Raw genomic sequence first — 16248 nt, forward strand, 5'->3', positions numbered from 1 at the left:
CACCATGAAAACTATAATCCAAAAAAAAAATCAAACAAAACAAAAATAATACAACAAAATCACACACACCACAAGAAGGGAAAGTCATAGGAGGATCCTCGCAGATTTCTGAGGAACCATCAGTGGTCGCTACCAGAATAACCTTTGGGCCCCCAGAACTTTCTAGATATGCCCCTGCTCAAGGATGGCAGGAAGATTGATCTGACAAGAAGAAAAAAACTAATTTGTAAGACACTCTGAGGAGCCCTAGATACCAGGTCATTAGGGTCCAAAAGTTCCCCACACAACACAGTCGTGGAAAACAAAGCCAGTTTCTCTCTTATCCTGTTACCTGACGCAGATTCCTGGTGACCTTCACATCATGCCAGGCATTATCATTAAACTTTCCATTCACGGGCTCCACTAGTGCTTCAAAGGCCCCTGATCCCAAATTAATGACCAGAGAGACAGCTCCATTTTTCAAGGCAAGATTGACATAATCGGCCGATTTTCCAGTGTGAAGCATCAGTCCATTTCTCTGAAGAGTTTTAAAGGATAGAGTTATTTCATCGCTGCTGCTTTGAATGGGGTTCTGAGACAAGTCGTAGCAGAAGTATTCAGATCCCTTGAATGTGGCAATGTATTCTTCTTTTCCTAGAAAAAAAACAGATACACATTTACATGAGTAAAAAATGAAGTAAAAAGAAAAACACGATGTACATCAGCAACCTTGAACATAAATAATAACCATAAAGACCCAAATGAACTCTGGAATTAACATGCCTAGCAAGTATCCTATCTGAAGCGAAAAAAGTACTGTAGGTGGCAGTAGACTTTTAATAAAACCCGCTCCACTCTTGGGCTATCAACAGGAGCAGCTCAAGCTGACATTCTTGAAAATTCAATTAATTTTTAAGTATCACCGCAAGAGCTTTGATCAGAGAAAGCCACTCTCTGATATCTCCAGGGCAAGAATCAGGAGTCATAAATGCATATTGGATGGTTCTCCTTTGCTGCTAACAATGGATGCCAATGTCTATGCAACATTCGCTCCATCCAACTGAGGCGTAATTTTAATTTCCAGTGTGATATTTATATTCTAAGATGTTTCGCAATGAAGAGTCAAATACATTTAGCACAGAGAAATTCAAACAAATTATTTGGAGAATGGAAAGCAGAAAGATATAGAGGGAGGTCTGGGAGGAAATTATTACAGAGCATGTGCCCAATTTTTAATTCCCCAAAGGGAAGAAACACAGAAAGCACCTTGGGATACCCTGGATTGCTGATTCATTTCTGGTCTGGCTACACAGGATGTGGGACTGGTTTGACTGGTGAGGATGCCAGCACAGCAACATCATTATGGGAATAGCATAGAAGTAAGGTCATATTTGGGAGTTACCTAAATTTGCCATATTTATGAGTATTCTTGTAGGTACAAGATGTTCGATCCATCAAATTATCACAGAAATGTAGCTATTTGCAAAGAGCAATAATTGGAAGTAAGTTGAATGAAGAGTATAAAGCCAATAGCTCTCTCAACTGCTTAGGTTGGTATATTTGAGTCAAGAAAAAAAATGAGATAGTATGATCTGGTACCAGCTTAGGACACATTATTAATATAGACTCCTAGTTGGTACTGGATATTCTTAATTGTTTTGCTGGTATCATAATATCTTGACCAAGTCCATTAACTTATATACCAAAAGAGATCTCACTCTTCTGCTGGCAATATTTTTCTACTTCAGGATTATTTTCAGTTGCTAGTCAAATAAGTCATCTTGGATGTCAGAGCTTAATATCTGCTTCAGTTCACCAGAACTTAAAACTCCTCAGAGACACTGTTTACTACCTACATGCTGAAAGGCAAGTGAGAGGGAACTAGGTCAGACAGTGAAGACCTAAGGACATTCCCTGGAGTCAAACTTTAAAAAAACAACAACAACAAACACACACACCTACTTGTCAGAAAACAGCAAAGATAGGGGTGTGAGCAAATGTACATTCAGAAACAGAGCAAGGACAACCCAGCCCATACAAAAGGGTTCTTCTTGTCCATGTTCTTGAAATACTTGCTAAGAATCCCCCAATGTTAAGTACAGTCTTCCAATCTAGGGCTAATGGAGCAACCAAATTTGACCACTGAAAGTTTACAAGTCAGATCTCTGCTCTCCTAATCAATAAAGCAAAAGTCTAAATTCTGGTGTTTGTGTGTGTGTGTGTTTGTGTGTGTGTGTGTGTGTGTGTGTGTGTGTGTATGTGAGAGAGAGAGAGAAAGAGAGAGAGAGAGAGAGACAAGAATTGCATATTAGTAGTATACTGAGGAGTTATCAATAGTAGCAGATAGGGCATTTGTTTTGCATGCTTTCAACCCAAGTTTGATCCCTGACATCCCATATGGTCCCCAAATCACCCAAAAGTAATTCCTGAGCCCAGAACTAGAAATCATTAATGAGCACTGCTATGTGTGGCCTCAAACCAAAACAAATAAGAACCCCAAAAGAAAATATTTGGAATTAATTTAAAACCTAAGTTCTCTAATTGTGGATTACCATGTGACTTTCCAATTGCTTCATAGATCTTTACATACTTCCACATCCATGAACTCTAAACTCTGACTTTGTCAGAATGTACTTTGTGGATTGTGAATTAGTCTGGAGCCTGTAGTTGGTCCTTGATTTATGTTTTTGGGTAAGAACACCCTGCTATTAGGCCTAAAAGTTTTTTTCTTTACATTTTTCTTTTAGATGCACCTATGCAAATGATTGTTATTCATTTAGTTTAGTTTTTCCCTTGTCTTTTCCGGACCTAATACTTACTTTCTATTTTGTTTTAATTTTCGGAGATTTAAAGAGGGGGAAATATTAAGTAAATTGAGACCTTCAAAATAATTCCCATTCGTATCAAATGTTTCTCATTTGTATCTCAATTATTTTCTGTTGTTCTTGCTTTCCTATTGCCTTTCATCTGGTATTTTCCCCTCCCCTTGGGATGGGCTTGAATTGGATTTCAATAAAGGGAAGGCAGGAGAGATTCACTGGGGCTGTTGTCTAGGCTTGTGATTCCATGTGCTGGAGGGACTGACTTGTGGGCGAACGGGCTTGCAGTGTGAGTTTTCTTGCCTGCTATATTCTCCGTATCTGTGTGGATTACTTATTGCAGAAAATTGTTAATGAACCATCTTTCCTATCTTTCCTAGATAGGGTGCATGGGATATCCCTTTCCCTTTTGAGAACTTTGGAATAACCAAATCTCTACCCAACTCCCAAAGAACATCTCATCACATATAACTACCCTATAGCAAAAAAAAAAAAAAAAAAAAAAATCCACTTATAAGTATACAAGTAGCAAAATGTACACATTGGTCATTAAAATGTTTACAGTAACACAACTTAAAACAATATTATTGCACCCAAAATACCCTTCCATGGTACAAATAATAAATGTATTAGTATGTGATTGTTCAATCAAATAAGAAACAGCAATGAGAGTATGTTAGAAATACAGGTTCTATTATGGAACGATAATAGTAATGTTGCATTAAAAATACTGGACATCAGAGAACCTATTCAGTATTGTATGAATATAAAAATGTTTAAACAAAAAATAAGTCAAAGTAATAACTACAGATGGAGAAGGTAAAAGGAACTGAAAGGACTTTAGAGTTGTTAACAAAAGAGACAATTCCTCATTTCAATTATGTAAGGTGAAATTCCTAAGCCAACCGTCTCATTTATTGATGTTTATGAATATGACTAATAATATGGTAAACATAAATAATACTGTATTGCTATTGTTTAGGTTCCTTTCATATGTGTAATCTCACGTGACACAAATGTAACTATATTTTTATGATACTAGGATTGTTCTCAATGCAAATCAGAAATTTAAATTGTCATATTAAAAGAAAAGAAGCACAAACCCAGACTTTCAAGTGAGAGACTAGATTCTACACTTTTGTTTTTCTACTCTAGAAGTAAAAAAAAATCACAAGAATGTTTTGCCATAAACATCCTTGACTCATCAAAATTTGAACTTTACAAGACTAAATCCAACAATAAACCTGGCTTTCTCTGACTGCTAAGACAAGTTTAGAAAAACAGAAATGGGCCTTTTGATTCCTGTGCAATTTATAAATTAAAACCATCAATGGATGACTATAAAGAAGATTAAAGAATAATTAGTTGTTCAATCTTTATATTTTCTACCAAATGTAATGTTGAAATTAAAACTCACAAGTCTGAGCAAGCATATGTCAATTCTGAAGGTCACTATTATTGTTTACAGAGAGAAGACAAGTTTTATGAAATTCGAATTTCTTCAAGGTTTTATAGCAGTTTAGGTTCACTTCAAGGCAACCAATTCAGCAGTGTATTGTGAAGCTAATCTTCCAAATAGGGTATGTTTCATAGTAATGTTATACTCTGTCATTATGAAGGTCAAAAGAGACTGAAATATTATTTAACTCAATGCTTTAATTTTAATTTATTTCTGGCTTTAGAGGCACACCCAGATTACTCCTGGCTGTGTTTAGGTATTACTAAGAGCAGTGCTTAGAAGATCAGATAAAATTCTAGGGATTAAACCATCGTTAGCATAAGCAAGGCAGAAGACTTAACCACTGTACTATCTCCCTGGCCCCCCTTTCATTTATCAATAAAGAATGAGAAATAAATATTATGGTTGTATAATTAATGAAGGTAGTAGAATAAAATGATAGCACCTCCTTTATAAATCCAATCTCATGTTCATCCTAAATTCTAGATATGTTATGAGCATCTAATTGATGACCCAAACTTACTTGCAACTTAAACTTGACTATAGTTTTCCAAAAGATGATGAGACATGAATAATACATGTTGACTTACTGGTTTGCAATCCTGTTTGGCAGCTAATTTAAATTTATTTCAAGAATTGCAGGTGCTGGGGGTCAAATATTCTATATCTACCTGATACAATGACCAAGATGTCCTGCATAGATCAAGAAACACAAAGCATAAACAACAACTAATATGACCTCCACAGCAAATATAATAATGCAGTTTGGGGGCTGGGTTCAGGATTAACTGCCATTAGTGGTTTTTATCCCAACAGGATATGAGAGTCAAGAGTTAAATAGTTATGAGTTCAAAAATCATAGCTTGTAAATAGGGAGTTTACATAAAGTGCCAACAGAAATGCATGGCTACTCAAAATGCCAATTAACAATTACTTTCCAAAAAAGCTATTCATATAGCACATAATAATTCTAGGAATATAATATCATTGATAGCAATTTTTTAGGTTTTCTATACAGGTAGTCCCCATTAATAAAGTAGACATGGAATACATAATTTCAAATGTAAATTCAACTGAAATCAACTTTATAAAGTCAATTAACAGCAAATAATATGTATTGCAAAGCTCTGGAACATAGTCCATCCAGAATATACTGTTTTTTTTTTTTCCCTAAATCATGGCAGTTTTGCCTTGAACTTTAACACTTTATCATTTGATCTTTCCAAACACATTGACAATGGGCAAAGAGTCTCATATGATTTTTTACTTGTTTTAAAGCACACATTTTGGTGTCTTAGAAGGCAAAAGCAGAGAGAAGAAGAATTTCCTAGGGAAGAAAAAGGTGTTGGCGCAAATGAAAGTGCTTAGAAAACATTGTGATCTCTTGACACATCTGTTGAGTGTAGTCTGGCGGGAAGCATTATTGGACTCACCTAGAACTTGTGAGAAATGTAAAACTCAGAACCTCTCCCCACCTAGAGATAAAGAATCTATTTTAGTGAAATTCCCCAAGGTGATGTGAGAGCACATTAAAATATAAGAGTCCTTTTGTTACCACAGATTGCTGTTATTTGGAATCTATGCAGAAGAACTGTGAAGATGTGTGTGTCTATCACATCGAAGTATTAAAGACAAAACATCCTACTTCTTCTTAAAGGATAAACAACCAAATCAACTGCACTGCACTCCCTCTTTGGAAAAACAAGGTCTGGGAGTGAAGAAAAATTTGAGATATTTGATCTATATGTCCATGTATCAACTATCTGTTTAACTGCATCACAGAAAAACCCAGCCTTTAAATTCAGGGTGGTAATCTCTCAACTCTAATTCTCAATGTGTTTTCCTTCAGACAATACTACAATCAAATTCTTTGCTGGCTTTGGAAATTGATTCTACTGGATGAATCTCAAAGGTGCCTAGCTCCTGGCTCAGAGTCCAACAAGTCTTTATTAGCAGTGAATATCCTTAATGAAGTTAATGCAACTACATTTCTGTTTTTCTAAAAATACATTGGTGTGTCCATTGTTGCCACTGAGAAAAACTATACTGCATTCTGGATGTAACCCGACTCAATAAAAATTAAGGTTCTTGGGCAGCTACATTTTGTACGTAATTAAGTGATTGCAGACATTTTATAGCAAATCATGGGTACCAATAAGGGAAATATACAAGTCAGAATCTCTTTGTTTCAAACGAGAATGACAAACCTTTAGAGAAAGAGGGAACTAAAGACAGTTTATCATTTCAGGCATCTTAAGTATAAGCAGAATAAATAAATGTGAGTTTTAATAAATAATTGGGCTGAGATGGGCTGCCTAGTTACCATTCTGAAGTTTTCTGGGGTTCTCCTAAGGGTTTTGGCTGGTTTTATTTATTGATGTTTTCTCTATTTTTTATACCTTAAGGCTCCAAACTTCATAATAAAATAACACAAAAACAGTAAGTCAGTATATACTATGATCACTCTCAAAGAGAAACACTTCGATTGCATAATATCAGTCTTTGCAATCAGAGACAAAAACCAGGTTTTTGAAATCCCCTGGCATGTCTTTGAATAAAAGACAGAAATAACATTTCTGACAAAGGAAACACATGGAGGTAGTTTAATGCACTGAGAGCAAACACAGCCTGCAGGAATCTCAGGCTCCATTCAATGGGACAAGCTCAACAAACCCCCAGGGGGAGTGAAGTGTTAGATGGAAAAGGACCATTCGCCAACAGTGAGCTCAAATGTGCAATGAAACAGCCACAATATAAACCCAGCAATCAAAAATCAGAGCACTTTTCAGTTTTTAGTTTTAAAGTCTTTTGATTGGTGACAGAACATTCTGGCCAAAATGAATAATACCACCTCTTGGATCAGTCACTGTAATTCACAATACACTGTTTATGCCTCACAGTGAGAGTCCTTTGGTCTCAAGTACAGGACACATTTTCACATTCACAGACTATGAACACGTATTTCTACTTTTTCTTCTTGCTGTGAATAAACTAACTACCCTACTTGCATACAAATTTCCTTTTGAAAGATCACTTATTTTGACATTAGATGGCAAAAATCAGCCATCTATTTTGTAGTCACTGGTTGACAAAAGTTTCCTCTACCTCCACGCCCTATAATACCTACTTTCCTCACAAAAAAGTTTACAAAACTATAAAAGTTATATCAGGGCTTTTGAGATTCTCTTCCTAGCTAAACCAGGTTTTTCATAGTATACATTGGTTTTCTGTAAAATAAAAATCCACGAGTGGTGAGACCCTCCCCAAATACCCTGTTTCTAAAACCCTGATGAAGTAGGGTACCAGCAGAGAAATAATACCAAGCTAGTGAGGTAAGATTCATTGGAGTCAGTCTGGTTTTTGCCTCATGGCATCTTTCTTTGCTGTGTGCTGCCTCTCTGGGCCCACCAAAAGCCAGAACTGCCCTTTTTATTCAAACCAACTCTCAATACTAGGAGGGGGAAGGTCAGTAAGATACAAAAGTAACTATCCAATGGGCTTTTACATATCAAAGAAGAGTTTACTGGGAAGAGAAATATGTTTGGGGTTGATAGCTGGGTATTATCTTACAGCTTTCTACTTATAATGCAATTTTTTCTTGGATTTTGAGCTACATGAAGTGATGGCCAGGGGTTTCTCCTGTTTCTGTGCTCAGAGATCATTCCTGTTAATCTCTTGGGACCATATTGCTAGGGGTCAAGCTTGGGTTGACCACATGCCTCTCTTGTCCTACAATGCAATCTTATTTTTAGAGAAATAGAATTTTGTGTTTGTTTGTTTTTGTGTTGGGGCCAGTCCCAGCAGTGTTCAGGGCTTATTGTTGGCTTTACATTCAGGGATCACCCCTGGCAGGTTCAAGTATGAACTAGGTAAGCCATTCCTGATCATTTTGAGTAGGTTTGAATAATCTAAATGGTCTCCTTCAGTTTCAGAAGAAAGACAATATCTCTTTTGAAGAATATCATATATTCTTATTTAATTACTATAATATTAAATACTAATTTGGTCTCTCTCATTTTCTCTCTCTTTGTTTTGGAGACAAACTAAGCACTGCTCAGAGTTTTCTTGCAGCTCTGTGCTTAGGGATTACTTCTGGTTGTGCTTTGGGGACCACACTTAGTATGAGAGATTGAACCTTGGTTAAGAATATGAAAGCAAGTTTACCCACTGAGCTATCTCTCTGGCTCTGATTCCTTTTTCAAATGCCTAAAATAATAGGTTTTAGAAATATATAGAAAAATAAGTTTCACGTAACGAAATATATTACTTTTCATATACAATCTCAAAATAAATTTATTTCAATTAATTAATCATATTTTCATTATTTTAAGATTTGGGAGAGGGGTTGAGCCACACTTGGCAGTGCTCAGGGATTACTCCTGGCTCTGCACTCAGAAGTTGCTCCTGGCAGGATTGGGGGGGGAGGGGCACATGAGATGCTGGGAATTGAACCCAGGTTTGTCCCAGATCATCTGTACAAGGCAAACAACACTGCTGTGCTATCACTTCGGCCCTATATTAAGATTCTTAACATAATTTTAAATGGTATTTTCTTCATATATAGTATTACAAGCACGTTTGACTAGCATTACAATATTGAACAAAGGTTAAATGTTGTAAGCCATTGCTATTTAGAAAAAGACAATGCATTTTATTATTAAATTAAAAATTATGGCCAATAGTATGGAAAATTTATTTTATGACTAACTAAAAATAAATATAAACTGACCATATACACCTATGTTGTTATGAAGATAATTGATATTTTGTTAGTGATATTAAATTACCCAATGTGAGGGACCAAACTCAGGATCTCACATTTGAGAGACTTTTACCCTACCTCTTAGTGAATCCCAGTGTGTCTGTTTTTGAGGCCAAGTGAAGGTTTGGGCCACACTCACCATTGTTGAGAGACAAGTCCTTTCTCAGTGCTTGGGGGAAAAATATGTGTTAATGGGGATTCAAACCCTGTTTATCCATACACAAGGCAAGTGCCTTAATCCCTATGCTATCTCTCAGCCCTGAGCTAGTGACTCATAACTTGGCATCACACTGAAACCACCTAAATAGCCTTGAAATATACTTATGCCTAGATTTCAATGGGTCACATGATGCCCAATATTGAGATTTCAGAAACTCACAAATGATTTTGATATATATATATGTGTGTGTGTATATATACATGGTTAAGAATCAACAGTATAGGAAAATATGACCTAGGCACTTAATATGTAATAACTGATTTTCTGCAAGTAAATTAACATATTTATGATAATGTGATAATATTTTGTACATTTAAGTCTGATATAAACTTTAATTATAATCTGATCAATTATAAAATTGCCTAGTAAATTACATAAATACAATAAACAGACATAATATTTTTACTCATAAAACAGAAACACCTAAATGCATTTTCTTTTCCTAGTTCGTATTTTTTTTCAGACTGTACTTTACAAGCATCTGATCTTGTCACTGATTTCTTGTTAAGACTAATTCTTTACATAGAATCACATGAATGAGTTAGTTGCTTTTTTTAGAGAATATGGAAAGCTAAAATTGATGCTAAAATTACACATGATATTCTGAATGGAAATATCACCAAAATAGTAATCTAGTCTTATACCTTGCTATTGACTCAATCACATTTGCCCAAATATACATACACCTTCAACTAGCTAAAGTCCACTCTGTTCATCACTTTTTTTTTGCAAGGGGGGGAACACCCGCTGATGCTCAGGAGTTACTCCTGGCTATAGGCTCAGAAATTGCTCCTGGCTTGGGGGACCATATGTGATGCTGCGGGATTGAAAAGTGGTCCCAGTGCTTGCAAGGCAAAAGCCCTACTGTTGTGCCATCTTTCCAGCCCTACTCATCATTTCTTAATTAAACAAATTTGCAGCAATCTTCAAAGTATCAATTATATAAATAAGGCTTCAATATTTCCTGCAAAAATGCCTAAAGTTGATGAAAAGAATAAGGAGTTTACCATTCCACTATGAACCACTAGAGCAAAGAGATTGTGTTCTAAGGCTCTAAGCACAGAGGGAAATTCTGGGGCAGAAGAGATAAAGAAAGATGTGGGAAAGAGCCAGCTCAGAAAGAGTTAAACAGAAGAACCAACAACTCTCTTGCCAGTCCTGTCTTCTCCACAGGCCCATTGTACTTGAACATGCCAACAGGTCTTTTATGCAGAAACTTGAAGCACTGAAGCCTACTTCCTACTCATAGACAACTGACTGACTGCACAATGGCCTGGTTTTTGGCTTCCTTTGCCACTGTATCTTCATAAACAATCAGCTGAGAATTTCAACTTAGTCAAAGGCTGACTACAGGCCTCTCCAAAATGGCGCTTACTAAACGTCTGTTTGTGTTTTCTTGACATGTCTTTCAATTCAAAGACAAGAGAGCTGCTTCCCTACTTCCTTCCTTTGCTGTTATTTGTTTGACTAATTGAAAATAAGATTTCCTGAATGCTGAAAGGAAGAGAAAATGGGCAAGTCGGCAGAGAATCAAGATGGGGTGTTCCTGGCTCTGGCAGATCCAGGGATCCTTTCCAGAACAAAACCTTTGTTTTTTCTTCCCTCAGATTCAAGTTAGGCCCAGAAGTTGTTCCTGTGCCTTTGTTACAGCAGCTTAGTGACCTTTTTACAACTTGAAATACAAAATTCTGTACAAACTGTAAAGTTATATGTTGCTTAGAAATTCCAGTGTGTTCTGAGGTTCTCTATCTAGTAGCAGATTTGAGGCATCTCAGAGGGCAAAGTTTGAGAGTTTCAGTTTGAAAACTTTGAGGTTTTCTTGGCACCTGGGGAGAATAGTTTGACTTCTCCGGGAAGAAGGTCATACTCTTCAGGAAAAATCCACTGTGCTGGGGTCAGGAAACTTGGTTCTTTGGAGAGTCTGTTATTCAGCAGAGGACTCAGACTGAGCAGTCAAAACATGCACAGGAGCTACTATAAGCCAGTGAGACAGCAGCTGAGTTTTTAGCAACTCTAGGACTCTTTCCTTTTGGTGCTGTCAATCCCATCCTCTACACACTACAACCCTCCTGTGTTTCTGTCTATTTATACAACCTTGAAGATTAACAAAGTCCTCCATGAATCAAGTTTTAGTTGCAAACAATGAAAGGGTGCAAATTCCCTGGGGAACAAATATTTTCAATCTGAGATCATTTTGTTCCTAGCTCCTTCATTTGTTGATCACAAAAGAATCCATCATAAGCAAATCTTGACAAGATTTTCTGTTTTACTACACCTAGGACATTGTAATGTTCTTAATCTATATTAATGAGATAACAGGAACATATTTTAATTTTCCACATTATCAGTTCTTCCAATCCTGTCTATTAAATATGACTTCCCCTCACAGATTCTCAATATCCTATCTATTTAAATTTCAAAGTTACTTAGTCCATTTCTAGACTTATTCTTCTTATTTTTAGGTTTCTGTACAAGAAATAGACTGTTTTAATGATATATATAATATATATACTAATATATATAATATAATAAATATATAATAAATATATTAATGATATATTTTCTTATTACCTGCTTTTATTTGGAGCTTACACCTGGTAGTGTTCAGTGATTACTCCTTTGTGCTTGGCTATTTCTACTGATGTTGCTTAGAGGATCTTGAATGTAGCTGACCTGAGTTCAGTCCTCAGCACCCCACTTGCTATACTATCTTTCCAAACCTTCCAATTTTAAAATCATGTTGGTAATTTGCCCAAATTTATCTTTCTAAAAATAAAAGTTATTGACCTTTAATTTCATATAGTTTATATATTTATTGAATGCTATCAGATCTTTAATATATTTTTACATTGCCTACTGGTGCGAGAACTCCCTTTGGTTAGGGAATTTTTTCCTGTGATTTTGTGGGTTGGGTGCCACTGCTATCCCACAGACTGAAACATTCCCTGCACTTGAGATGCACCCAAGACCCATCTGTGGATTGAATTGCTCTTAATTAAGTCTTTTTTAAGGGCATGTGAGACTAAAAAACAAAACAAAACAAAACAAAAAAACAAACAATTTTTACAAATAAGTGGAATTTTCTGCTATTATCTATGACTTTTCCGTTCTTAAAAGTAAAACTCACATTTGATCACAGTGCTAATGAAAACTACTACCAAAATGTAAATTAAAGAATGCTTTTTTAAAAACTTACAAGTCATCTTAAGATGGAAAACTAGATATTAATTACACAATAGAGGAAATATTCAATTACTAATCATCAAGTAGGAAAATCCAAATATATCTTGAGGGCAGATAGTAAGATGGAACATGCAAAAGGTTTCCCTAAAATGGGACATTTCAATGGCAGGGATCTAAAGAAAATGTAAGAATCAAGGCAGTGAGGATAAAAAAGACATCACAGGTATTTGCAAAAATAAGTCATTAAAGCTGTGAGTCCAGAAAGATCTCTGAAAATTCTTATATAAACACACACACACACACACACACACACACACACACACACACAAGAATGGAGATATACTACAAGAAAAGAATCAGAACAAAAGCAATCAAATGTTTTCTTGAGGACAGATTTTTATTTCTCAGTATTAACTTAGCTAGAGTCTTTGGAACTTTCTTAGAATGTCTTGCACCTCTGCCAGATGCTGCATTTGAAATATATAATGAAAAGGCCAATTTGATAAGTGACGAGGGTGACTCTTGTACTGAACATATATATATATATATATATATATATTTTTAATAAAGAAGTGCATTTTGCCTTCAGAAAACTTGCATTCATTTGATGAAGGTCCACAGTTTCTAAGCATCCAGTAAGAGGATACATCAGCTGAAAGACCCTGCTTGTTGTTCTGTATGAGAGAGAGAGAATAAAAAGGAGCCAACTCTCATCCATCTACTTGCACACTGTGACACAAAGGTCAATTCTTTAGTTATAGGAAACACAAGTTTCTTTACATTCCTACATTCTACAACTGCTTCTGTCTTCTGTACATTTGTTGTTTTCTCTCTGACCTGTCTTGCTGGTTCCATACTGTAGCATTGATCAAGTGCTAACATAAGAAATCCATTTACTGGGGCCAGTGAGGTGGCGCTAGAGGTTAGGTGTCTGCGTTGCAAGCGCTAGCCAAGGAAGGACCACGGTTCGATCCCCCTGCATCCCATATGGTCCCCCCAAGCCAGGGGCAATTTCTGAGCGCTTAGCCAGGAGTAACCCCTGAGCATCAAACAGGTGTGGCCCCAAAAATAAAAAAAAAAATTAAAAAACCCAAAAAATCCATTTACCTTTCATCTCTTCTAGTATTCTGTACTATTGTTTGAACAGTAATGCTCTTTTTGGGTTTTGGGATCACACCCAGTTGCACTCAGGAGTTACTCCTGGCTCTGCACTCAGAAATCGCTCCTGGCAGGCTTGGGGTATCATATGGGAGGCCGGAATTTGAACCATTATCTGTCCTAGGTCTGCTGCTTGCAAAGTAAAAGTCCAACACCTGTGCTATTTCTCTGGCCCAACAGTGATGTTCATAACTGCATACGTTTTTCAAAAAAGTGTGTGTGTGTGGGGGGGGGATGAGGACCAAAAAGAAATTAGAAAGACATGAAGGTGAATAATGGAATATAAAATGATTAAAAAGAACAATTTAATGTTGAGCATTACATTCTTTGCAAGAATATTACTTATTAAGGTGTTCTGAATAGTGTCTAGATCTAAATAGTACCTTCAGGCTTTCTTTTTAATTCCTTCAGTTTCCAGGATCTACCAGTTGTTCCCCTAATCTTGTACTATAATCTCCATATTTATGAAATGTTTACCTTGGAATAAATGCTAGAAGTGGGACCTGAACAAAGAGTCAGTGGTATATGCTGAGCTTAGCTGGGCATGCTTATTACCCCAAAACAGAACATAAACAATAAGAAATAATGAACATTAATGATCAATGTGACATTATGACACATTATACAAATTTATAGACATTCAAAGAAACGCATGAGGAAACAAAACTGCCATGTCTTTATGTTCAGCTTCCAAGATTCAACCCAGTGGGTATAATAAAACAAGCACGCATACCCTAATTAGTGGAAATGTAAAGTGATATATCGTATGGAGGAATAGTAGTTGGCAATTTGTTTAAAGAATCAAAGAAAAGTTTTACTCTTGTCCCAATAATTCCACTTCCATAGACATTTAATAAAAATAAAATTAGAAGCACAGAAAAAAGCTTTATATATCAGAATGTTCATTATCATCTTAAAAATTAAAATATTATAAATTAAATATTCAATTATTGGAAAATTGTCAATAATTTATGTGACTTCAGAAATATTTTGCCATATTTAAAAGGATATTTTCACAGTCTCATGAAAATAGGAGGAGGAAGAATGTTTTTTCACAAATAAAACAAAGCAATATAAAAGCTTGTAAACACAAGCTGTATGATGGCAACCATAGTTTGCAATGTATGTTGACATATACTCCTCTGTACCACATATATCTACATTACTAATAGGAGATATACCAGAAAATAATAATTTCTGTGTTTTATATTTTTTTCTTAAATAGTTTATATCTTTCAGACATTCTATAAGGAACATTTTTAATAACCAGGACAAATTAAATAATATTAAAATAATACTGAATAATCCTAAAATATTACTTTTCCATATACTTGAATTATTCCCCATAAATGAGTTTCCTTTTCCAAGTTAAGACAAAGAGATGCAAGTCCCTTTGGGTTCAACAGACACTAATCTGCCAACAATGACATAATGCAAAACCTCCCATAGAGACCCCCTTCTCTTTCACACAGCAGCCTGTTTTCTAACAAGGTTTAACAGTTGGAAATTCTGAAAAGCTACAGATGAGATCATTTAGTAGAAAGTATTTTCCATCACACTTTTGTCTAGGAAAATCCCTTTAGTAGCTCTATTTTTGAGGATGCTGCTATGTAGGCCGACACAATTCAAAGCAGAGTATATAAAACATCCTTTATTCAATGGAATTTATTTTGGTGAGATCACTGATAAAAATCAATTATTCAGGGTTTGTCCTCTGTGTGACCTGCTATGAGATTTAGGGAATGAGAGATTACAAGATAAGATGATGTTAGGGGCTCCAATATAAGCCTCCGAGTAACCACTTGTTTTAAAATCGCCCAGATACACTAGAAAAAAATTGTTTGATGGCAATTTGCAACCTTTTATTGTCTATAACTCAAGTATATCTCTGTCTCTAATAGATTTTAAATGGATCAGCCAAGTTCAGAAAAATCCCAAATGGACTAGAGTTCATACAATCTGCCCTTATTTCTACTCATGTTGATTCAATCTGTTATGAGGTATCAGAGCCTTGTTTAAACTCAGCCATATAGGTTCTAAGTAGAAATTCTGGTCTTCACCTTTGTAGGACACCTTTGATTTGGTTCCTGAGACCATCAGCTCAGGACTCTTTTCTCTAGTTTTAATGTATATTCAGAGAATTCCTCAAAACTCATGACCTTGGAGTTTTCCTCGTCAGGTAAGTGGTTTCTCATAACTCAGTGCTGGCTCTCTTTTCCTGGCTTTGCCCAGCAGGAAAGGCAGTGTATTAAGTGTAATTTAATAGCTACTCTATTGAAACATTTTCATATTACCTATGCCAATTTACAGGGGTGATGAACAGTACTCAGAACTATATTTAATGTTTGGATAGTTTCTGTTTTAATTTTGTACTATTTGAGCATGCCCTCTTTCAAAGAAAAGAAACAGACTTCTATTTATGTATATGCATGTTTACATACATACAATAATGACAACTAATTTATGGATAAGTCTGATGCTATTCCTTTGAATTGAGGGGCCACACCCAATGGTATTCAGTGATTACAATTGGCTCTGCACTCAGAAATGACTCCAGACATGCTTGGAAGAACATATGAGGTGCTGGAGATCAAACTTGGGTTGGCTGTGTGCAAGGCAAATACCCTATCCACTGGGATATCACTCTGGTCCTGTTACGAATTTAAAA

The 16248-nt window shown here is 35.8% G+C and overlaps 1 protein-coding gene across 21 annotated transcripts in view; it reads right to left on the reverse strand.

Annotated features, from left to right (window-relative positions):
• Window positions 1-16248, reverse strand: part of NRXN1 (neurexin 1) — a 1163035-nt gene that overhangs the window by 746999 nt on the left and 399788 nt on the right. For all 21 annotated transcript variants that reach the window (XM_049784303.1, XM_049784319.1, XM_049784318.1 and 18 more), the window contains one exon: window positions 332-633. In XM_049784303.1, coding sequence (XP_049640260.1) covers window positions 332-633 — 302 coding nt within the window. The remainder of the gene's footprint in view (window positions 1-331; window positions 634-16248) is intronic.

Source organism: Suncus etruscus, chromosome 12, assembly GCF_024139225.1.
Source record: "Suncus etruscus isolate mSunEtr1 chromosome 12, mSunEtr1.pri.cur, whole genome shotgun sequence".
NCBI classification, from domain to species: Eukaryota; Metazoa; Chordata; class Mammalia; order Eulipotyphla; family Soricidae; genus Suncus; species Suncus etruscus.